This window comes from Marmota monax, unplaced genomic scaffold, assembly GCF_021218885.2.
Source record: "Marmota monax isolate L192 unplaced genomic scaffold, Marmota_monax_Labrador192_F-V1.1 WCK01_AAM20220418_F8-fsc00012, whole genome shotgun sequence".
NCBI lineage: Eukaryota > Metazoa > Chordata > Mammalia > Rodentia > Sciuridae > Marmota > Marmota monax.
Genome location: NW_026695227.1, coordinates 21,395,497 through 21,416,569, shown reverse-complemented (window position 1 = coordinate 21,416,569; position 21,073 = coordinate 21,395,497). Strand labels below are relative to the sequence as shown.

Here is a 21,073-nt window from a genome sequence, read left to right as displayed (position 1 = left end):
CTTTTTTCCCCCTTTCCTTCCTTCCTTCCTTCCTTCTTTCCTTCCTTCCTTCCTACCTGGGATTGAATTCAGGGGCATTCAATCACAGAGCCACATCCCCAGCCACATTTTCTATTTTAGAGACAAGGTTTCACTGAGTTACTTAGAGCCTCACTGTTGCTAAAGCTAGCTTTGAACTTGTGATCCTCTTGCACCAATACACCCACATACTTGTCATTTTTTTTCCTTAGAAGGATAATTTCATCACTTTTGTAGAAGAAATTTAAGTTATTTTACAAATTTCAAGCAATATCTATTTATAAATAGATAAAAGGAAAGAAAAATAAAGAAAACTCTTCAAACTCTGTCTAGAAATATTAATATTCAAAATAAACATAAATGAAAAATATGAATATAGTTAAAAGTTTGATTATTTAGTAATGTTATAAATCATTAAACATGAGTTTACAAAAAATGTTAACAAACTGCCTTAATATTAGGTAAATTACAACTATAAATTTACACACACCTTGTTTGCATATATTCTTTTTTTTCTTTTTTTAGTTGTAGATGGAAACAAATAGCTTTATTTTATTTATTTATTTTTTTTATGTGGGGCCAAGAATGAAACCCACATTTGTTATGCAAGAGCCCTACCACTGAGCTACAACCCTGGCACTCAACATATATTCTTCATATGCAAACACTTGTAGTGCAGGCTGAGGTTTTATAAACCAAAAGCATAAAATGTTGGGGCTGGGGATGTGGCTCAAGTGGTAGCGCACTCGCCTGGCATGTACCACATAAAAATAAAATAAAAGATGTTGTGTCCACCGAGAACTAAAAAAATAAATATTAAAAAAATTCTCTCTCTCTCTCTCTAAAAAAAAAAAAAAAAATGACCAAGAGCCCAGGACAGGGAGCAAAGATGCTTGAATTTTAATTTAGCTGTGCTACCAATTTACTGAGTACTCATTTGTGTGTATATGTATTTGTGTGTGTGTTTGTGTGTGTGTGTGTTGTTGGAGAATGGGGGAAACTGGTGGCAGTCATCAATTCTTTCAGTTCCTTAACTCTAAAATGAACACAGTGATTGGAATGGTAAAAGGTCTTTCATCTCCAAAATTATAGGAGTATTGCTTACTTTTGTTAGTTACAGAATCTCAGGTGCTGTGGTTTTCTTCATAAGTACTTGAATGACATCTTTAGTAGACTTCATGGTCTGGAAGCAGTCTTGTTGAGAACTATAATCAGTATGCAACAGCTTATCTATGATGAAAATTTGCTTTGTGTTGAAATCAAAACATAACATGTCCTTCTTTTGGTAACCACTGATTTACTTATTCAACAACAAAAAAAGTACTGTTGCCTCATGGGTTTTCCATAAATTCTAACATCTAGAAATTTGCAGTCTAGTTGAGGACTTAGAAAATGATCATCACCCCTACAACAAAGAAATGCAACCGCAAAATGCAATGAAGATTTGGCAAAGGGAAAGTCATATGTGGTCCAGTGGAGAAGTGAAATCAGTAAAAGGTATGAAGAAAGGTGATTTAAAAAAAATACAGTGGGTCTGAAATATAGACAAGATTTTTTTTTTTTTTTTGAGAGAGAGAGAGAGAATTCTAATATTTATTTTTTAGTTTTCGGCGGACACAACATCTTTGTTTGTATGTTGTGCTGAGGATCGAACCCAGGCTGCATGCATGCCAGGCAAGCGCATTACCACTTGAGCCACATCCCCAGCCCTAGACAAGGTTTTAACAGAATTGTTGGAAAGGCTTCTCGGTTCCCTCATACATGTAATTTGGAGATAATAATTGTACCCACCTTCAAGGGTCATGGAGAAAATAAGTGAAATAATGAATGTCAAGCATCTAGCATAATGTACTGCATGGTGGAGGAGTCCTAAAAACGTTTTTCATTATTAGTAATGGGAAAAATGCACAAAACAAAAAGGATCACTGAAGAAAGACTCACATTTCTGATGGTGCCATTAAAGGTAAGCTTCCTAAAGATTTTTTCAAACAGATTTCTGGGGAGATGGTTGCCTAGGCATGCTTCTTCAAAACCACTTGTTTGCATACGGAGTTGTAATCAGAACTTTTTCTTTTAATCTTTTGCTAGCAGCAAAAAGGAAGAACCAAATAACTTTTAATGACTTATCAGAATGTGGAAACCAGAAAAGCATGGGGTAGATGGCCTAGAGGGAGAACACTGGTGAGGTCTTTACCCCAGTGCATGTTGTAGCTTCTTTTTGGCTGCTTGTTTAGGGTGTGCTGGAATAAATCTTTGTATCATAGACAGGTGCAGCTGCAGCATCTGTACTTGCTTTTAAAAGCATTCTGTTTGCAATCATTATTAATATAATTAGCTAGTAGTTTATTGTGCACTAAGTAGGAGCACGTAAAGCTCTTCCTTTGCCCCAAATAACTCCATATGGTAAGAAATGCATTACTTATGTAAAAGCAGTAGAGAATTAGGTCTCATATCTTGTTAAAAGTCACATAAGTCATCCAGCTAATATTTAATGATGCATACTATGTGCTAGACAGTGTTGAGGGATCTACAGAAATACTGGTGAGTAAAACAGAAATAGTTCTTGTATATTCTGGATGTTATGCCCTATCTAAGGAGCAAGTGGTAAAGATCTTTTCCCATTAGGTAGGCTCTCTCTTTATACTCTTAATTGTTTCCTTTGCTGTGCAGAAGCTTTTTGATCTTGTGCTGTCCCACCTATAATTTTTATTTTATTTCTTGTGCTTTAAGAGTATTGTTAAGGAAGTATATAAAACAACAACAACCCAATCAATAAATGGGCAAAAGAACTAAACAGATACTTCTCAAAAGAAGAAATACAAATGGTCAACAATATATCAAAATAATGTTCAACATCTCTAGCAATTAGGGAAATACAAATCAAAACTACACTGATATTTCATTTCATTCCAGTCAGAATGGCAATTATCAATGCAAGGAAAAATAAATGTTTGAGAGGATGTGGGGTAAAAAGTTACATTCATACATTGCCGGAGGGACTGAAAATTGGTACAACTACTCTGGAAACCAGTATGGAGATTCCTCAAAGGACTAGAAATAAAACCACCATATGACCCAGTTATTCCACTCTTTGGTGTATATCCAAAAGATTTAAAGTCAGCATACTACAGTGATGTAGCTACATCAATGTTTACAGTAGCACAATTCACAACAGTCAAGTTATGGAGACAACCTAGGTACCCCTCAGCAGACGAATGAATAAAGAAAATGTGGTATGTATATACAATGGAATATTACTCAGCCATAAAAAGAATGACATTATGTCACTTGCCAGTAAATGGATGGATCTGGAAGCTAACATGCTAAATGAAGTAAGCCAGTCTCCAAAAAGCAAATGTTGAATGTTTTCTGTGATATGAAGAAGCTAATCTAAAATAAGTGAGGGAGGGTGGTAAAAATGTAAAAACAGAGAAAGAGAGAGAGAGAATAAAGGGGAGAGGGGAATTTAATCAAAATAGAGAAAAGATCAAGAGAGTAGTCCAGGGGACTGAGGATGATGAAGAAGGACAAGAAAAGGCAGGAACAGTAGAATGAATGTGACTGAACTTTCCTGTGTGCATGCATGCATGTGGCATTGTAGGTCCCAGCATTGGGTGTATCAACAGGGCACTAATTTAAAAAAAAAAAAAAGGAAAAGAAAACTAAATGGATTGAAGAGGAATTGGTGAAATGGAGGTAGAGATGGCAAAGGAGATCTGGGAACTGAATTGGAGAGGGTTGTATTCCATGCTTTTGTGATAATGACAGGTTGTTTTCTGGTGCTGTATATAACTAAAAAGAATTAATTTAAAAAATAGAAATAGTCCTTACTATCTTTGAGCTTATGCTCAAGTGGAGGGATGAAGATAATAAACAACAACAACTAAACCAAGAAAACATTAGCTAGTGATAAGAGATAAGAAGAAATAAAAATAGTGATGCAGCTGAGAGTGCAGCACCAGCTCCTGGGCAAATGATCGTTGTGGTCACAGTTTTGTGCTTAGAAGGGTCCTATTCTTGGTTCAGTGCTGTTGTCACTCTCTTGTGATTCTTAATTTTATCTGTGGCCTTGGGTTTTAAGTGAGAAGATATCGGAGCATATGCTTGTTAGCAGAGGACATATGTGTCCTCCATTTCTGGTGTCCTATTCTTATTGTTTTAGTTGTCTTTTTCCTCACTGTGACCACAACACCAATGAGAACAACTTAAAGGAGGAAAAGTTTATTATGGGCTCACAGTTTCAGAGGTGTCGGTCTGAAGATGACCAACTCCATTGTTCTGGGGCCAAAGTAAGGCAGCACAACATGTGGGAAGGGCCTAGCTGAGGAAAGCGACTCAGCTCATGGCAGGAGGTGGGAGAGGGGGGAGACACACACAAGGGTGGGGGCAATGGGAGAACAACATTTCCAGAACGCATTCTCCTACCCAGTCAGCCATTCAAATTAGGATGAATTGATCAGGTTACAGTCCAATCACTTTACCTCTGAATGTTCCTTCATTAACACAGGAGATTTTGGTGGATACTTTACATCTAAATCATGAAACTTATGTAGTATTTGTGATCCCCCCAAAACACAGAATTATGGTTGACCCCCATGATGTGGAGTTCAGGGAGATTCAAAGCAAGTCATAGGCTGAGGTAATTGTAGGGTGTACGACTGAGGAACTGGGATGCTGGCATATTAAGAGGCCATCCTTCTCTGAGAAGCTGCTTCCCATGCATAAATAAGACAATAGTATTTTAAAAAACACAGCAACCATTACTTCCTGCAGTAGTCAGCCAACCACTGATTCTGAAAGTGATGGACAAAAAGAAAAGGGAAAAGTAGTTTATTTTCTTTTCAGTTCTTTATTTCTTATCTGTAAGACAAATGTTAGGAGAACGAACATGTATCAAAAAGTGAAAGGGCTGAGGATATAGCTTAGGGGTAGAAAACTTGAAAGAACAAATGACAGACACACAAACACACACATGTGTATACAGACACAGTGACTAAAAAGTTGCGCTACTTTTGTGCAAAGTTCTACTGTGCACTTAAGAAATAAATGTGCATAATTGAATTTGAAAATAGAAATTGTACAATTTTTATGATTTCACATTTGTGCATTATATTCACATTTTAAACTAGCATTGTACAATATAAAAATGAATGGTAAAATTCATGGAAGTAATCTAAAATTTTCATTTTTCTTTATAGAGAATGATGTTAAATAGCAAAACATAATAACAATCTAAGAGAGAGCCTAGAAGGAAGGAAAAAAGCTTATATTTTTGTACATTTAATAGTGTTTTTATTCTGCTTTTCTAACAAGATACCCTGAATCTCTATTTTCAACTGGGTAGTGCAATTTGTGTAGCTGGCCTTTGTTGGGGTGATGCTTTCAACTAGTGATCAGGAGAGGCCTCCCTGAGGATACAGCATTTAATTTGATACCAAAAAGACCAATATGAGTAAATCATGAGAAGGTCAGGAAAAGGAACATTCCAGATACAGGGAAAACTAGTAAAAAGATTCTAGGAAGGATAGAAATTTGTGTGTTCTAGAAGTAAAATACCAGTATCACCAAAGGGTGGTGGGTAAGGATTAGAGTGTGAAGAGATGAGGTCAGAGTTGGGAGGGGCCAGAGTACAAGGGGCCTTAAAGTTTGGAGGAATTTATTCTGCTTGTGTTAGGTAGCCATTGAAAAGTTTAAGGCAAGGAAATGACTTGCTTTATCCTTCAGTGTGGAGGCAAGAGTGGACTCGAGACAGACCATCCTGGGCAGTATATAGCTGAATTCCTTACCCTTCGAGCTTGAACTCATCATCCTTCTATCATAACTTCCATTGACTGAATCAGACTGTAGTGTGTGTGTTTGTGTGTGTGTGTGTGTGTGTGTGTATGAATGACTGTAGTGAAAGCTCTGTCCTTGGAATTTTCTTCAAATTAAGATAATTAATTAATTAGATGAACCATAAGGAAAGGTGTTATAGCAACTGTAAAGGAATCTGGAATAAATAATACAATATGGGTTGTTAACTTTACAACTTTTGACATTTGGGAGAAAATCACTGAATCAGAATTTTTACACTGCCTCTTGCTGAAACCATGCACAATATGAACTCAAAGCCACAGCTATTATCAGTACTAATGTTTTGGCCAAATTTTCAGCCTGGTGACTTGGGAATGAAATTGACCTCAGATATATTTTGAATGGTTTACATGATATTTAAATATTTTGCTGAATTAGTTGTGGATGTTTAAAATGGAGTTTTCATGTAAAGATTTGATTTTTCTTTCTCACTTGAGGAGCAATAAGCACAGTAAACAAACAAAAAATGTGGCAGCACAGGACAGGGTTCACCTTTCAGCAATGCTCAGCCACAACTGAGAATGGCCACTGCCTTTGGAAGGCGATCCTCGTCTTTGCCTGCTTCACCTGCCCAGTTCCTGCAGACATCTGTTTGTGACAGATTTTTCTGAGATAGATATGTAATAGTGCCATTTTAATGGGAACTTTAAAACATTTTAAATTATACACATTTCTTTTAGTTTTCTTGATAAATGTCCTCTGCTCTTCTTGCCTTCCTTATACCAATCCAAGAGACAAAGTGGCCTGTCCAGATCCACCCTGACATGGACTTGCCAGGGCAGGGTGAAATGAGGCTCTGATGTGTTGATGGATAAATATTGAGGCTAGGGAAGGCTCTCCAGAGGGTAGCCAGAGGAGAGTTTTTGTCACCAATTTGGTCTATAAAAGGATATTCACCATCACTGCTCTCTTTACTTCCCATTTATGTGTCTGTTATAATTTAAGGATAGCAAGAATAAGGGACAGAATAAAATTAAAACTATCTATAATTATACACCCCATGGACCTTTCCATGGGTTTAGATCATAACACTTCTTTTTTGTCCCAAGGTGTGCTGCCTCCTCTGACCCACGCTGCTGTAACGCTGAGTAGGACGATGAGGTATATGATTTTATGTACTTGGGCAGTGACTTTATTTGAATAGTGCCATTTAAACTGTTATACTGTTTTGTGTGAACCCACATGTTTATTTATAGATATGTATGGGGCAGTCTACAAAAGATATTCTGTGGCAAAGCTAATAAAGGCTGTTTCCACAGAGCTATGTAAAGGCATGTGGAAGGACAATAGTGACAAGGAGAAACCACAATTGAACAGTGTGGATAGAATCCTGGGATTGGGAGGCGCTTTTTGAGGTCCAACAGGGAAAGAAAATCAGCTCGGAAGGATTTACTACACAGTTGTTTTGATCGATATTCAGTTATGGGAACACTTGGCAGTACCAGGGTGTAGTTCATTTACCAGTGCACAGATGACTGAACAGAAACGCATTCAGGAATCTGAGAGTAAATCATTTCCATATTCCACACGAGCTGGTAAATGGGCGCTGGGCTGCAAAACAGCCCAGCTGTCCAGAGACAGGGGACAGACCAGGGAGCCAGTTTAGCATGAATGACTGACTCCAGGGAGGGAGGGTGTCCAGTGTGGGGCTAGGGAAGGGGGTCAAAGTCCAAGATGAAAAGAAGACAATAGGGCTACGGTGGAAACAAAGCAGATCCAGAGCAGCAGCTGGTTGGTTCCTGGCGCGCGGGTGAATCCAGCTTTGGTTTTAGAAAAGACACAGGCGCCAGGACGTGCACTGGCTGCTTCACAGAAGAGCCTGGAAGGGCGCACCGGCCGGTCGCCCGCGGGCGTGGGCATTGGGGCGGGCACCCTCCCCCGCGCGCCTAGCTGCCCAGCAGCGCCAGGCAGTGCCCAGCTGAGGGCAGGGCGGGGCGCAGGCTGGGGGAGGGCGAGGTGGGGCCCGGCTCTGCGGCCGTCGCTGACGCAGTGCGGGGCGCGGAGCCCTGAGCACCCCGGCGGGCGTGGAGTCCCCTGGCCTGCCGCTGGGAGGCCGCGTCCCCGTCGGAGGGGGCAGGGCGCATTACTTGGCCGCCAGGAGGCCGCCGGCGGCCTGCTCGCTCCCGGGCCGCCGCACTAGCCATTCAAGTGCGCTACGTCCCCGCCCCAGAATCTGGGGGATGAGCCGGGGAGAAGGGGCGGGCGCCCGCGAGCGGTGAATCACCTCCTCCTCCTGCTGCCTCAGCGCCGCCGCCACCTTTCCATTCAGTCGCCCAACATGGCTGTAGCGCGGCGGAGGTGAGCCGGCCGCCCCCTACCGCCCCAGCCTCCAGCGCCCGAGCGCCGCGGCTCCGGCGGCGCCTCAGTTCTGCGGTGCAGAGGCCCAAGGACCCCGCCGCCGCCCGCCGCCAGCATGTGGGGCGCCCCAGACGAGAGCTCCGTGCGGGTGGCTGTCAGGTGAGGACGAGCACCGGATAGCGGGCGGTGGGCTGTCCAAGGGCAGAGGGCGCGGGGAGGACCTGCTGTGGCCAGGGCACCGGCTGCCGTGTGTGACCTGAGTGACGTCTGGCCCGCCGCGGCCGCTGTGGAAACTGAGGCAGCGGGTCCCCGCTGGCCTGGTGCGCTTGGCCGCCGTCATGAGGTGGGCGTTTGCAGGTGGTCGGCGGCTGTGTGGCGCGGGTCCCCGGGGGCGTCCTGACCCCTCCGGGGAAGAAGCGGGCGCAGTCCGCCCCAGCTGGGTCCGGCACCAGAGGAACAATCGCCTCAGGTTTGGCCTCCTCGGGCGATCGCCTGCTTGGCGTTGCCTGGAGGAGCTGCCTCTCTGCTGGACTGTGGTGCTCTTTTTATTATTATAGAGTGTCTGTCATACGTGTGCTTGCAGCTCTGGCCTTCTGAGGCAGGAGACAAAGCATCAGACTGACAGGGCTTGAGATCGCGGAGCCCGCGGTGAGCCCACTCGGGTTCTGGAAGTCCGTGCAAATGGAACATCTTAGTAAGCATCCCAGGGAACTAGATGCACACAGTATGTGGGCCTGAGACAGATCTGGCCTCTTAGGTGTTGGAATAGGAGTCGTATTTAAGGTAAAATTCACCCGTGATACATCTATACAGGGAAGAAAATTATTCAGCAAGATCACGGGTTAAATGGGTGACTGGGTGAAATATCCTGCAGGTAAGCATAGCAGGTACAATATAACAGTAACATTATACATGCGTGGGTGTGAACTTTGAAACACTAGATACATCAAAATTGCATTTTGGTCAATGACAGATACACTAGTATTCAATGTAATTTAGACTGTTGTGATACATATCAAAAGGAAAGACCTCTGACAGTTGCTCTTGGAAAATTGCAACATCATCACAGTGTTTAAAAAATTAATGAAGCATTCATCATAGAGCAAGTGCGTGGCTTTTTTCACTGCTCTGGTATCCCATTGTTAATTCATTTCTCTTTATTTGTACTTTCTGGATTATATACCCCCAGGAAATTCAGAATTCACTAAAAATCTTCCACTCTTGTACCTTTCTGGAAAATCATTTTTAAAATTTCATCATGTAAACATTTCTATAGTTGTCATTTTAGCGACAAATTTTTGGTGACAGATCTTCATTAGGCATAGAAATGGCAGTTTTATATACTTTGTATCTTATTCAACTTAAATAATAGCATGAATTTGAAAGATTTAAAAAATATATCCTTATTTTACATAGGAGGAAATTACCACCCATGGAGGTGACAGTTTTATGACTGTTTAGAATCACCTGTTACAAAGCTTTGAAGTTTTAAGTCAGCCTTTTGGTTATTCCAGGGCTACTTATCCATTGTTAGCTTGTTTCTCCTCTTCACAGTTACTACCTTTCTTTTGGCCTTATAATACAGATTAATGACTGTACCCTGCTGGGGAAAAAAGACTGGAATGCCAGTAATAGGCAGTTTTGTTAAAAGATCTGGTCATGGAATATTAATAAAAACAGAAAATTTATCCTTGAGAAAAAACATATTTAGAGACTTGAGCTTTTTATGTGTATATTCTGGTATGCCTTCTAGCAGAGGTGAGCAGAGCCATGGATGAACCTAAAGTAATATTAACTAATAAATAACTTATATTTGGCTTTGGTATGTTAGCACTTTTTAGACAAATGAGTATGGATCTGATTTTGGGGAAAAGATTTTATCAAAACTTTAACAGAACTTAGTAAGCCACATTGTGAAGATTCACTTTGGCAAAATTGGGGATATTTTCCCATTAAATACATTGTTCTTTGGTCTGAACAGAGCTATTCTCTAAACTTACTTTATATAGGATAAATTTTTTTTTTGTTTATGCTTACCTAGCATTTTACTATTTATAAAGTGCTTGGACATATGTTATTCACTTAAATATTTATTGAACATATATCCCATCTCTGTTATTCTGAGTTCTAAGCTAAAATAGTAATAGTAATTGCACATATACCATGTATTAGAATCAGGATGTATGTTATGGTATTTTATATTGTAATTGGGCATGGTGGTTAATGCCTGTAATCTCAGCTATTTAGGAGGCTGAGGCAAGAGGATCACAAGAAGGAGGTCTGCCTCTGGAACTTATCTTGATTTGTTTCAAAATAAAAAAATGAAAAGGACTAGGAATGATGTAGCTTAGTAGTAGAGCACCCCTGGATTCAATTCCTTGTACTGCGAAGAACAAAAGTTTATTGAGATGTTTTATATCATGTGAAAATCTTATTAATTTATCATAATACTATATGACTTAGGTCCTGTTATTTGTATGGCCATTTTACTCATGGGGCACAGAAAGATAATCAAGTCAAAATGGTAGCAAATGGAAGACATAGGGTTCCAACCCAAAGGGCTTGACTCTATAGCCCAAGTTCTTAATCATTAACCCTGTATAGGTGAGAAGCAAGAACCTGTGTTGCAAATTTTATTTAGCTTAAGGTCAAGTGCTTTTTCCTGGAACTGTATTAGTTCAATTACAAATGAGTGGCTTTGACACATTATTCAAATCTTGACATTACTAGAAAAGGTAGAGCTCAAAAAAGAGAGGACCTGAACTTAAATCAATTGAAATATTCCCTCAGAATCTTTCTAACATCTTCCCATCCTTCTCTCTAATTTGTGGCAAGCTTTGACAGAAGGATAAATAAATGAACACAAAATTTTCTATCTATGCACATTATCAACGAGATATTTGACTTACCCTTTGCCATCAGTGAATAATGTAATAACAGTTGACTGTTTATATGCACTGAATGTCATGAAGGCTTGTGTTTTATTAGATGTAGAGACTTACCAGTATGTTAAAGCTGATGACTCTAGTATGAGTTTTTCAAAGTAAGTGCTTGGATCATATAAGATTTTAGGAAAAAGACATTAAGACATTTCTCATTTAGGGAGAACATATTTTTCCCCTATTGTGGTACCAGTGATTGAACCCAGAAATGCTCTACCACTGAGCTACATCCCCAGTTCTTTTTATTTTTTTTAATTTGAGACAGGATCTTATTAAGTTGCCCAGTTGAACATATGGACTTGAACTTGGAATCCTTCTGCTTCAGCTTCCTGAATCACTGGGATTATAGACCTGCACCACTGCACCAAACCAAGGAGAACATTTTGAATTGAATTTCTGAAAATATATTTTGCAGAGTATATTTCAGGTGTTCTGCATGACATCTTTCATTGCAGTAGGTATGGATTCAGAATACAGTCCTGTTGTCCAACATCATGTGGCTGTTGAGCTCCTGAATTATGATTAAGGAACTAAAAATTTAATTTAATTTAATTTAAAATTAAAAACTATTCTTTAATCCAGTTACTAGAATTTTTTTTAATATTTTATTTTTTAGTTGTAGTTGGACACAATACCTTTATTTTATTTATTTATTTTTATGTGGTGCTGAGGATGGAACCCAGGGCCTCACTTGTACTAGGCTACTGCTGTACAATCAGCCCTAGCCCCAGCCCCAGTTACTACAAACTTTTAAGTATGCTTGAAATAAATTGGTTTATGTGGTTTTACTTTAAAAAAAAAAAAAAAAAAAAAAAAAACTTTTCTTTTTTAGTTGTTGGTGGACCTTTATTTTTATTTATTTATATGCGGTGCTGAGAGTCAAACTCAGTGACTCATACATGCTAGGTGAGCACTCTACCACTGAGCTACCATCCCAATCTCTGATTTTACTTTTTCAGTTGTAAAGTTCATGAAATCTAAGTGCTGATAACATATTTCTCAAGAAAATTTTATCTCTAATTTGACATGTGCTCTTATTTTAACACATACACTGGATTTCAAAGGCATTCTGAAGGAGGCTTAGACAGTAGGATCACGAGTTCAAAGGCAACCTCAACAATGGCAAGGTGCTAAGCAACTCAGTGGGACCCTGTGTCTAAATAAAATACAAAGTAAGGCTGAAAATGTGGCTCACTAGTTGAGTGCCCCTGAGTTCAATCCCTGTTACCCCTCCAAATATACATATATGTAATATATATATGTATGTACATATATGCAAAATAGACTTAATAGCAATAGTTTTTTCTTAAGGTGAATAGGATTACAAAGGCATTGATTGTAGACTCAATATGGTGGCTGATTTCCTAGAAAATAAGCTGAACAGATGCTTAGATGGACATCATGAACAACAGTGAACAATGAAGTATAGTGTATATTCTCATTATCGAAGCATACTGACTTTAGAACTAGTCGGTTAACTCAAAGTGATAAAATCAATTAAACATTTTGAGTTGAAAATCTAAGACATGGGATGACATGTTCGTTCCCCTTTCTGTGAAGCCTGACACAACAAATTTGTAAATTTTTTCAAGATCTTTAGGTTGCAAAATATGTTGAGAGCTGGCTAAAAATGAAGACACAGGAAGTACCATTGTGTTTACACGTTATTGTGTCGGGTAACAAAAATTTCCTTGCTTGGCTTTGGCACAACTATGTATCCTTGAAGGTGGGTTTTGGTTAGTGTATAATGTAATCTAGTGTGTGTTTCAGTTTGCTGTATTTTTACCTTACTGAAGCACTTTTAAGAAGTAGCACTGCTCAACAACCTTAAGATCTGGTTGGACCATCAGAAGCTGTTTTAGATCTGTCATTGGCACTCATTTGCAATGTGACCTCCCTGTGCTTTCTTCCATGCTGTGATGGCATCCTAAAGCTAAGAAAGGTTATCAGATCTTTGTGCATGCCATGTATTAAGTGCAATTATAATTGTTGTTGTTAGTCTAACTGTTGGTGCTGATGATACCTCACTGTTGACCAGGAGGGAATTATTTTAACACTTCCAACTGGATTTTTCCTATTTTGGCTTGAGCTTCTTTTGTTACTAGGAAAGAAATATTAAGGTGGTTATGATCCCTTTCTCATTCTGTTTGTGATAATGAATGATTTTTTATTTAACTTTTACTAAAATCCTATGAGGTAGCCTGGACAGATATTATCTTTATTTCACAGAGGAAAAAGTGAGTCTCAAATACACTGGGTGATCGATCTCTTCAGGGCTTCTGCATCACTAAGTATTGGAATTGGAACTCAAACTTAGGTTTCTGAAATCTATTACTATGTTCTCAAATGTATTTCCAAATGTTTTAAAAACATTTTACTTACTAAACATTTCAGACTGAAACATTAACTATACATGTAAAGAAAGTCATTTGAAACAATGTAATGTTTAGAAAATGTAGATGAGCAAGGCTTCCAGGTAACATTTAGTTCATGGAAACAGATGGTTATTTGGTGTTTGGCTATTTGTTTGTTCCTTCATGTATCAAATATTTATGAAGTGCATACTGTGAACTAGACCCTTTCCTACTGCCAAACACATGACACACATGGTCCTTGCTTCAACAGAGCTTATACCTAACAGAACAAGGCTGTTTAAATGCACAAAATGTGTTAGAACTAACACAAAATAGAACCAACAGCACAAACTAGAAATGAAATGTAATAGTTTGTTTTTTTAATGTTTCTCTTTTTCATTTTGGCATTGAGGATTGAACCCAGGGACTCTTTCTCACAAAGCTACATCTCCAGCTGTTTTTATTTTTGATTTTGAGAAAAGATCATTAAGTTACCTAAGGTTTCACTAAGTTAGCTAGTCTGGAACTTGAGGTCCTCCTGCTTCAGCCCCTCAAGTCACTGGGACTATAGGTGTTCCCTGCTGCTCTTGGCTTTCTTATTGTTTTGCAACAGCATTTTGTTGTTGTTTTGTTTTCTGGTACCAGGGATTGAACCCAGGGGCGCTTAACCATTGAGCCACCTCTCCAGCCCTTTTGTGTGTGTGTTTTATTTTGAGACAGGGCCTTGCTAATGTGCTTAGGGCCTTGCTGAATTGCTGAGGCTGGCTTTGAACTTGGAATCCTCCTGTCTTAACCTCCCTAGTTGCTGGGATTACAGGTATGCGCTATTGTACCCAGCTAGCATTTTTTGATGTTGTTCAAACTTTTATTTATTTATTTATTTATTTTTTTTTTGGGGGGTGGGTACCAGGGATTGAACTCAGGGGCACTCAACCACTGAGCCACATTCCCGGCGCTATTTTGTATTTTATTTAGACACAGGGTCTCGCTGAGTTGCTTAGCACCTTGTCATTTTTGAGGCTGGCTTTGAACTCATGATCCTCCTAAGTCTTCCCAGACACTGGGATTACAGGCATGTGCCACTGCACCCGGCTCAAACATTTTTTTTTTTTTTTAAATTGTGCCCTGCTTTCAAATATATTTCATACAATAATTGAACTCCACAGCCTATGCATTAGGAGGATAAGGACATTATGTCCTACTTGATATCCATATTTTACCTGCATGCCTTTGTATCAGGCTCTAAACATAATAGAGATAAAAGAGAGGAGACAAAGAGCTGGCAGATGATGTGAGTTGAAGTCAATGAAATTATTTAATTATAAAACATGAGATGATTCTTTTTCTTCAAATATGGTTTAATAAGTTTAAAAAGTGTGGTGGATCTGTTTATTATTTGGAACTGCATGGAACTGCAAGGTTTCATGTTTAATTATTACTGCCCCTTGAGCTCTTGCCATCTTACCTTCTAATTGGTTAATATTTTGATGCATAATTATGGGGTAGTGAATGATGCACTAGAAATTCCAGTTTAGTGAAGCCATGAAAGCAGAAATTATCTTAGTATCTAGTTAATACTATAATCTTCCAATTCTCATCATTTTTTCTGAAAGAAATTGACTTGGAATATTTGTTATTATGGATGTTTCCCCCCAAGATGTGTAACATACAACTCACCTGTAAGAATTTCACTTAGAAATGGTTATTTTCTGTCAAAATTAGATGTTACCTGATAGTATAAGTTTCAGATTAGGAAGGAAAAGTGAAGATGCATGCCAGATAACAGACAGTGTTTGTATACTATGTATCATTGGAATAATTTTTAGGCATGACAAATTTGTTTGTTATTCTATTCAGTATTTCCTTCTGAAAACGAGATCTATGAATTCTGTCTTTCATCCTAATTTCCTAGTGGATTAACTATTTAATCTTCTCAGAGTATTAAAATAGTTTTCTCATGGCTGAGGCTTTGTTTGAAGCAAATGACAGCCAAGCAAAGGGGACAATTTTTATGACACTCTTTTATGACACTCTATGATTATTATAAGATCTTTCTGGATGTTTAAGAATTATATTCGAGGTTCCTTTGTCCTCAAATGTGTTTTTTTAAACTTAATAAATTTATATAGTTAACATAATTTTTAGTACCCCTGTAATTATTGACAAAATAGTTTTAAAACTAAAAGGCACCTTGAAAGAACTAGCTGGTCAAGGTCCCACCCACACCCTTTTTTTGAGATAGTGGTGACAATGGAGGTCTGAAGAAGTAGAAGGAATTGCTTGAGGTTACAAAACTAGCAGCTCCTGTTTTCTGTTGATAAGTGCTTTGTATTTTCTAGGACTTCATGTTTTGCTAGCAGGCATCCCAGAAATAGAATCCCTTTAATATTGAAGGAAAAATAAAAAGAAAAGGAGAGTGTGTGGGAGGGAAACTACGGTTTGAATTCCTTAAACAGTCATAAAAGTTTCATTTAACAGATGAGTTCTAATGCTCTCACTGCCAGTAAAAATGGTCTCACTATAGGGAAGGTGGCTGGGAAGTGGGGGTGGGTGAAGCTTGCTTATGAGAATCTAGAGTGGAATTTGACATAGAAATCTGGGTGGTTTATATGATATGTCAAGAACTATGTAATGTTTTGAACAACCAACAGTAAAAATTTTAAAAAATATATAAAATGACCTTCTTTTCCATGTTACTTCACTAGTGGTTCTTATATTTTTAAATCATCTCCTCCTTTTCTTTCTTTATTTCAGAGAGAATAAAGATTATGACACATTTTAATTGTAGCAGAGGCCTGTCATACAAAAAGTCTTCTATGTTCCAACTCTACACAGAGCTTTTAAAAACTTTTCCCATGAAATTTTTGCCTTTGAGGAGCAGGGCACAGCCCTTCCTTATATGATTCTTCTTGTCTCTGAAATAGAATATTCTTTTTTAAAAGAAGGTAATAATGTATTGACAGCAGTATTACAGTAGAACATATGAAGGAAATTGGGGTTATGACATGAACCAAGTAGATATCTACATGTCCAGATTAGACTGACAGTCATTCAAGAATTAACCACAGAGTCAGTGTTCTTGGATGACTCTTCAACTCCATCTGTTTCTTCAGTAAAAGGGAAAAAACAAAGAAAAATGTTCAAGTGTGGTTGTGGAAAGGTAAGCATCATGAGACCCTAGCAGAGGCTAAAAAAATCAAGGACAATTTATTTCTTACTTTTGGATCTCTTATTGTTTAGTTAAGATTTTAGTTTTTGAAATTGGATTTGACATTTTTCTTAACTTTGGAGAGTTGTGTCTGTCACTTTGTCATGACAGTATCACAAATCTCTGAACATGATGAAGGAAATTATATGTTTTTCAGAGTAGATATTCACAATCTCTTATATGGCTACAATGTCAGAGGTTGTCTAAATAAGTTTGTTCTTTTTTTTCTTTTAGCAAAGAGGAGTAAGAGGCTTTGGAGAGTCAAGCTATAGTTAATTAAGTGATGTGATCATATAAAGTACTAATGAGGCATAGGGCATCTGGAACTTGTATTCCTTCTAATTTTATTTACTTTTTTGTATCAGAATTTATTTATTTTTTTCATAATTATTAAATTTCCACTATGTGCTAGTATTACAGAAACTGGAGGTATTAAAGTTATTAAGGGTAGTGAGATGTAATACAATGAGCACGGGATGGTCACAAAACTGTTTTAATCAGGATTCTTACCCTGATGAACTTGGTCTTGGCTAGGCAGTTCTTCACCTACTTCAGTGCATTTGGGAAAGGATCAAAAGAGACAACCATGTGAAAGCACTGGAAAATCCTTTTATTTTACAAACCCTGGTAGTAATACGATTAGAGATGAATTTGTATAATCAACCATGGGCATGTTGGTTATGTTCCAGACTCCAGCGATTGGATTAGTCATTCTCTAATGTGTAACCCATAACTTGAATCTGTAAAATGCTTTAAACGTACTTGTTATTTATTCTTTTTTTTGAGTGTCTATTATTTGAGCCACTATGAATGACACAGCAATATACATACATATATATGTATGCCCTATTGTAGCCTAATGTTCACTACTTTATGCATACAGAAATTTTGAGTAATGTGCTAAATATTGTATATCATATGCTTTATTTCTATGATTCTGTACTTTATGTATTAAATTCAGTATATCAAATAGTAATATAATTGGCTAGCCTTTATTATTTAATAAGCACACTAATTTTATTATTCTAAGACTTGTGCTATCTCCTACAACTCTGGATAATGTTCTCATTTGCACTGATGAGCACTGACTGTAAACAACTATTTCCTGGAATCAAAAAATGAGGGATAGTGTTGCTCACCAAGTGTTGTGGTACTGAGGATGCTTTTCAGAAAGCATTGGTATTGCATTGATATTGAGTATTAACTTTTCACTACCTATATCTATATTAGGATATAATGTATTAGAATTTTATAGACATTTGACCAACAGATGGTAAGCCAAACACAGCAAACACAGGTCCATAATCATTCCATGACCTTTGAAAATTGGTGCTTGCTTGCTTTCTTTTTTCCCTCTGTTCAATCTAAAGCTCTTTTGTTTGGGTTGCCTGTTGGTCATTTAGTCTGTATCTGTCCTACCCTAAAATGGAAGTTGTCAACTGCTGATTAAAGTTGAAATTACAAATTTAATTCTTGGTTATTTGGCCTGCCATTTAAGTTTCCTTAATTTAAATGTGACATCTGTGACACTTTGGGTGTCAATTTAGTCAATACAGTATGATACTTTTGAATTTTAGTTTGCCAACTTGTCTTTAGATTGGCAAGAGATTCCATTTTTCCTTGATTATATTCTTATCTACTTTGCTACATAAGCATAATTGGACCTTCTGTTACCTTTGTAGTAGATTCAGCTGTCTTTGAGACAGAGTTCTTTAGTTGGTTCTTAATTTTATATTAGCATGCTATAAATCATCATAATTTTTAATTTACATGTTATATGTGTTCTGTTATTGTAGCTCTCAACAGAGTAACTCAAGGGCTTTTGATGATTTTGCACTTTTAAATTTGAGCATGTTTTGATACCACTTTTGTGGTCTATTTTATATCTTTATTTTATTCTTTTGGTACTAGGGACTGGATCCAGGGGGACTTAACCACTGAACTATATCCCTAGCCCCATTTTAGCTTTTGAGACATAGATTTACTAAGTTGCTGAGGCTAGTCTTGAAATTGTGATCCTCTTGCCTCAGTCTGCTGGGTTGCTTGGAGTACAGGTGTGGGTCACCTGTGACTGGCTTGTCTGATATCTTTCAATATTAGAATCCTACCTCATTCTGTTTAAAAATTGTCATAAAGATATTATATGTTATTGTATCTTGTGAATAGTATGATATGTAAGTCCATTTGATTTCAGTGTGCTGCTAGTAAGGACAAAGTTGTGAGTTTGGTCCCTGGATGGACTTCTCAGCTTTCCTACTTTTTATTATAACCTTTATAGTTACTATAAATGTTGCTGTTTAGAAGCAGGGACTGGATATTCATGAGGATGAATCAGTATAAATTTGTTAATAGTGGTAAAAGTTATCTCCAACCATGTTCCAAAATTTTCATCCCATTTAGTACATCATTATGAATGAAAATAATGCTTAATTCAATGTCTATAGGAGCTGAACAAATATTAAAAACTTATATGAGCTAAATAAGTGAAAATAATACCTACTTAATATGTTGTAAGAATTAAATGAAATGCGTTAAAACCCTTATATTATTGGCACTTAGTAAACTTTTTCCAAATGATAATTATTACTATCATTTTTTTGATGTTACCATTTTTTGTCTAGAAGAAGAGGTAACTTATCAAAATGACATCATTGACTCTGAACTCTGGTTAAGTAGATCATAGGATAAGTAAAAACAAAGGCAAAAACTGAAGCATTGTGTCTGCCTCTGCCTTGCCCCACTGTAGAAAATCTGAGTTCATTGGTCTTTAGTTAAATAATTGTCATTAGCATTTTTTAAAGAACTATCATGAGTGATTCTAATCTATGACAGTGTTGAATATCACTACCTAAATCAGGAGACTTCTTTATATGTTACATTTGAATTTCTGTTTTCCTTATCTTTTTTTTCAGATGGAGTCATTGGTGCCCTAAATGGGCAGACTTAGTTCCTCTGAGTTTTTTGAGTCAGACCTATATAAAGCTACAAGTAAATAACAGCAGTGTTTTTTGCCTCAATGACCTATTACTCTAAAATTTGTTTTGCTGCTAACTTACTATTGATTTTGCCTGTGCTTTTGGGTCATAGCGTTCCCTTTAATCTCTTGTTTTATTTTATTTGTCTAGACTTGGCCTCTGTCTTAGTTTCCTGACTTATGTCCCTTTCCCCCTATCTAGATTCCAAACACATTTGATTAAGTGGAATTATGAAAAGCCCCTTTTCTGTGGCTAGAATTGTCCTCTTTTATTTCATCTGGGATCTCCTTCAACTAATGTGAACCCTTCAAAACTGAGAGTTACCACTAATATATATGTGCTGTCATTGATCTAGTCTAGGTTACCTGTGGACCTCACTTCACTTCCTTGTCACCCCAGCCTCCGGACAGGCTAATTGCACTACTCTTTTCTTCACCAGGAGACTCCAGTATGTTTTGAGACTAAAGTCACCTGAGGAGACTCCAGTATGTTTTGAGACTAAAGTCACCTGAGATTAAGAAACTGTGATTTTGATATGAAATTAATTGACATATACACATATAAGCATGCACCCCAACACATAAAATTCACTAAGAAGTTGAATGAACTTAGCTAATATTGTATAAGACGTGTTAATGAACAAAAATAAATTGATATTTTCCCCAAATTTAAGTTGATGAAAAAGATTCTCAAGGTGTTCCTATGACATTTTGGTCAAAAGAGATATATGAGTTTGTCAAGAAGCTTTGAAGTTTTAAATCCATATCTAAAGCTCTGTTGATTGTCACTTTGAAATGGAACTTCTTGGTCAGTCCTGAATTGTGCCTAATGTTGCATTAATATCAAAATGTCCTATTGGATTCTGCTGTGTCCTTACAATATATATACAGTGACAGTTTGGCATCTTATTTTGCTAAAGTAGCCCATAGACTGTGTGCTAGTCTAGGCCAACCTACTGGTACACGCACTGAAATTGTTCTATATGGGACTGGCACATCTAGGTGAGTCAGGCATGTTTTTTCTCACAGCAGCATCACTGAAAATGGGGTGAAAGTAGGGAAGAAAAAGAATATGAGAAGGAATTATGCATATTCATTTTTGAAATCAAGTAGCCATCCTGGCTTTTTGGTTCTCTACTCCTGGCAGCCCTGTCTTGTAGGGTACAAAGCATTGGGGCTTTGTGGCAACAGTATTATCTTACTCAATATCTATCAAGTAGTTGCTAAGAGCTGGTTGATCTCCCCTTTCTTTTTCTAACTTTATGTTCCTTATTTGTTTATTCTTTCTTTCTTTTTTAAATACCTTCATTTTATTTATTTTTGTTTCTGTGGTGCTGAGGATCGAACCCAGGGCCTCGCATGTACTAGGCGAGTGCTTTGCTGCTGAGCCACAACCCCAGCTCCTCCTTATTTATTTTTTATTGAC

At 37.8% G+C, this 21,073-nt stretch overlaps 1 protein-coding gene across 14 annotated transcripts in view; it reads left to right on the top strand.

Annotated features, from left to right (window-relative positions):
* Positions 1-7,943: 7,943 nt before the first annotated feature.
* Kif21a (kinesin family member 21A) overlaps positions 7,944-21,073 on the top strand; it is a 145,660-nt gene continuing 132,530 nt past the window's right edge. For 8 of the 14 annotated variants that reach the window (XM_046435977.2, XM_046435968.2, XM_058576450.1 and 5 more), the window contains exon 1: positions 7,945-8,328. In XM_046435977.2, the coding sequence (XP_046291933.1) occupies positions 8,285-8,328 (44 nt within the window). In that variant the 5' untranslated portion in view covers positions 7,945-8,284. Of the gene's footprint in view, positions 8,329-21,073 lie in introns of all 14 variants that reach the window. The other 6 variants (XM_046435970.2, XM_046435964.2, XM_046435963.2 and 3 more) reach the window with 2 other exon arrangements.